Raw genomic sequence first — 3,559 nt, 5'->3', positions numbered from 1 at the left:
AAATAGTAAATGAGTATATGCATATATACGTACAGGTATGTGCATACCGACATCCACCTGTATGTATAGGTGCATATCTGGGTACAGGACATTGCAAACAAAACGTAGACGAGAAAACACACAAGCCACATAGAGAACATTCTACTTCATCAGCTACCTCCGTTTTAACACCGGCATTTCGAAGAGCTAAGCAGGATGCATCGTTAAAACAGCTCTTCCCATGGACCGCAAATTAAATTTGTATACACAAATTAAATCTTGCCATGGAGGAATGTTGTGGCGGACAATATATATATATATATATATATATATATATAACTGTATGAATATGTGTGTGAATATGAAAGAAAAAAAGAGAAAAAGATAGACAGACATAGGAGAGAAAGAGTAGAGAGAATAACAGGATAACTACACTTATGACTGAAATAATTAAATGTCATTTGATCCTTACCTCTCCAGAGAGGTGCCTAAGACGAGCCTTCATCACAATGAGGTCTAAGTTGTCAGGGTACTCGTGTATCAATGAGGTAAGAGTTGCCCAAGCTTGAGGCATGCAATTCATCTTCACCTGACAGCTGAAACTAGAAAATAGCAAACATGCATACATATATACATACATACATACAGACAGACAGACAGATAGACATACATACAGACAGACAGACAGACATACATGTGTATGTGTGTTACAGAGAGGTGAATATAAGTGACAGCACCACAATACATAGCTTGTATGGCTCTAACAAGCCATCCACCTACTCCTAGCTTCATTAGAGACCACCTGAAAACAGAGCAAGGCACTCTGTTGAAGATTTTCTCCAGGTCAATGAATGCCCAGTACAATTGTTTACTTTTAGTCATATACTACTGCAACTATCTCACTAGGAAGATACAACTCCTCCCTAGCATAAAAAAACAAGACTGCATTTCATCTCGTCTAATTCACTTTCTAACCAACTGAGCTATAATTTTCTCTGTAACTGGTCCAGCAGTCTGATCTCCCTGAAATTGTTTCTAAAGCATTTCTTTTACCCTTGTAGTGGCTAACTATAATGCTCCTTCACTAGTCATAGGGTATGGCACCTTCCTGTGCCACCTGATTGGCTATATGGTTGACTAAGTCATATCTTACTTCACCAGATATTTTAAGTACCTCAACAGTGATTCCTGACATCTAAGAGCTTTCCCTGTTTTCATAACCTTTGTAGCGTAGACCCAGGCGAAATTCCTCTCTCCCATTTATTATATATACATGCATTCAAACATAGCAGGGAACAGCTAGCCTTTGGCCACTATTTGGACAATATTGTGTCTACTACTCTGATTGGTTGGTATTGGTGCAATTTGATTCTTACTCTGTTGTGCTAACTTGCCATATAAAACCAGCCAGAAGCCCTAAATAGGATCACATGGGACAGCCTGTTCACCACCCTGTTTGAGCCTACAGCTCCTTATAAAAACTCAGCTCTTCCTTGTTCCGAAGTCTTTGGTTCCAGACCTTTTAAGGTCTAGCCACTGACCACAAAGACACAGCCAGTTCCAGACAACACCACAGCAGCCACGTTGAGACTTACCAACTTCATCCAACAGCATTATGGCAACCTCCATCTTCGTCACCACCATCATGTTCTTAACATCATCGACATCAACTCTCTATGTACGCAGCTCAGTAAGCAATTCACCCAGGTTCCAACACTTCACTGTTCGTGAATTACTTCACCAAGGATCAACAGCATATATACAACCTGCATGAACTCCTGTACCAAGTGACCCAGACAGCAGCATCACAGCCATGACTTCCCATATAACATGTGCCTGAAACTGGCTCAACATCATGACTGAGACTTCTTGATACAGTATTTCAACTACCGTGTACTATTGACTACGAACTGGTATTAGTTTTCTTGTGTCTATGAAATTACTTCTCACTTCGATGGCTTTAGACTCTTTCACTTTCTTCTTATTGCTATCCTTATATGTTCTTAATACATGCGCATATATCTATGTCTACATACACACATACATTTTGTTCTCATGAAGGCCTGTCTATTATTCTGTATACATGACGCACACACAGACACACATGTTAACTTATCAATAAATGTTCTCTTGATCATTCTCATGTGGTTGTCTCTTTTTCCCTCTGGCATATATACGTTCCATTCATTTTCTCTTTATTGTGACAGCCATGTGATGTGGTACGAAAGAGCCATTCTCGTCACCTCACATTGCACGGACCTTACACCTTAATTGCTTTATCTATCATACTGCAGTCAACTCTGATGACTGATCCCTCAGCTGGGTCCATATTAGAAAGACTCAATCTCCCATGCATTCTCCACATTTAGCAATCTTTCACAGTGTCACTTCCTTGCCTATTTCTTCTAAGAGTTACAAAGTGCAAGCATACCATTATCCATTTGCACACACTTGTCACCCACAATAATCCCTACTTCTTTCTCTGATACATTGCTTTGTCATCTGGAACACCTCACACTTCTGATCCTCATGCTGTATTACATTGGTAAATTTATCTTTTGCCTCTCCTTCCACTATGTAAATGTGATGCCTAGCTTACCTTCTGGCTAACTCATATAATTCTTTGCTACCACCATTTCTGAATTCCCTAGTCCAAAGGTTCTCAACAGGGGCCATATACCCCACACCCTGGGAGGCCATTTGGAGCGCGGGGTGGGGTGGGGGGCGTTTTAGAGCAAAGAAGCACTAGAGGGGCGTTAAGAGACAGGGGAGTATTAGGAGGCGTCTTGGTAAGTCTTATTTGAAATTAATGAGTAGTAGCCATATTTTCACATCACTGTGACAGTTTAAAAAAACTGCCTTTTTGTTTCAAATTTTCAAAAACTTAAAAAACATCTTTTCCACTTTGACGACACCAAGCAAATTCCTGGTACCATTTGTAATTGGTGTCGCTAAAGTGAAACCCCCAAAACAAAAACAAAAACTAAAAACTGATGAATAGTGACAGATTGAAAGAAAAAAAAGTAATGAATAACAGCATAAAGCTGATTATTTGTGTGTGTGTGTGTGTGCGTGTGTGTGTGTGTGTGTGTGTGTGCGCGCGCGCGCGTTTGTGTGCAAATATATAAAGAATGGTGGTCAGAATTTTGGATCAAACTGGCTTTTGGGAGTGGCTGATAGGTATGTGTATGTGTATGTGTGTGTATGTATGTGTATGTGTGTGTATGTATGGGTATGTTTGTATGTATATGATTGTGTGTGTGTTGCTGTATTGAATTCCTTTCTGCAATTGAACTTAAATTGACCCCTGGCTATTAAAGACCCAACCACACACACACATACACACATACACATTTATTCTAGGTTTTGTACCCATTTGAACTGTTGCTATACACCAGATAATGTGGTAAGTCTTATGTTCTGAAATTTAAAATTTGAATTTGTTTTAATTATAAAATTACACCCCAGGTAAAAACACATCTTTTGGATTTGGAAAACAGAACCTTTTCTTTCTTTTTCTATATTTTTTGTTAGGTTAGAATTTCTCTGTTTTGGTCAGGATTTTCCAATTTCCTGTATC

At 39.2% G+C, this 3,559-nt stretch overlaps 1 protein-coding gene across 2 annotated transcripts in view; it reads right to left on the bottom strand.

Annotated features, from left to right (window-relative positions):
* Positions 1 to 3,559, bottom strand: part of LOC106881292 (tetratricopeptide repeat protein 16) — a 138,491-nt gene that overhangs the window by 111,457 nt on the left and 23,475 nt on the right. For both annotated transcript variants that reach the window (XM_052966285.1, XM_052966284.1), the window contains exon 5: positions 452 to 581. In XM_052966285.1, coding sequence (XP_052822245.1) covers positions 452 to 581 — 130 coding nt within the window. The remainder of the gene's footprint in view (positions 1 to 451; positions 582 to 3,559) is intronic.

The sequence above is a fragment of the Octopus bimaculoides genome, chromosome 3 (assembly GCF_001194135.2).
Source record: "Octopus bimaculoides isolate UCB-OBI-ISO-001 chromosome 3, ASM119413v2, whole genome shotgun sequence".
NCBI lineage: Eukaryota > Metazoa > Mollusca > Cephalopoda > Octopoda > Octopodidae > Octopus > Octopus bimaculoides.
The sequence above is the reverse complement of the archived record's forward strand: the minus strand, read 5'-3'. Positions and strand labels throughout refer to the sequence as shown.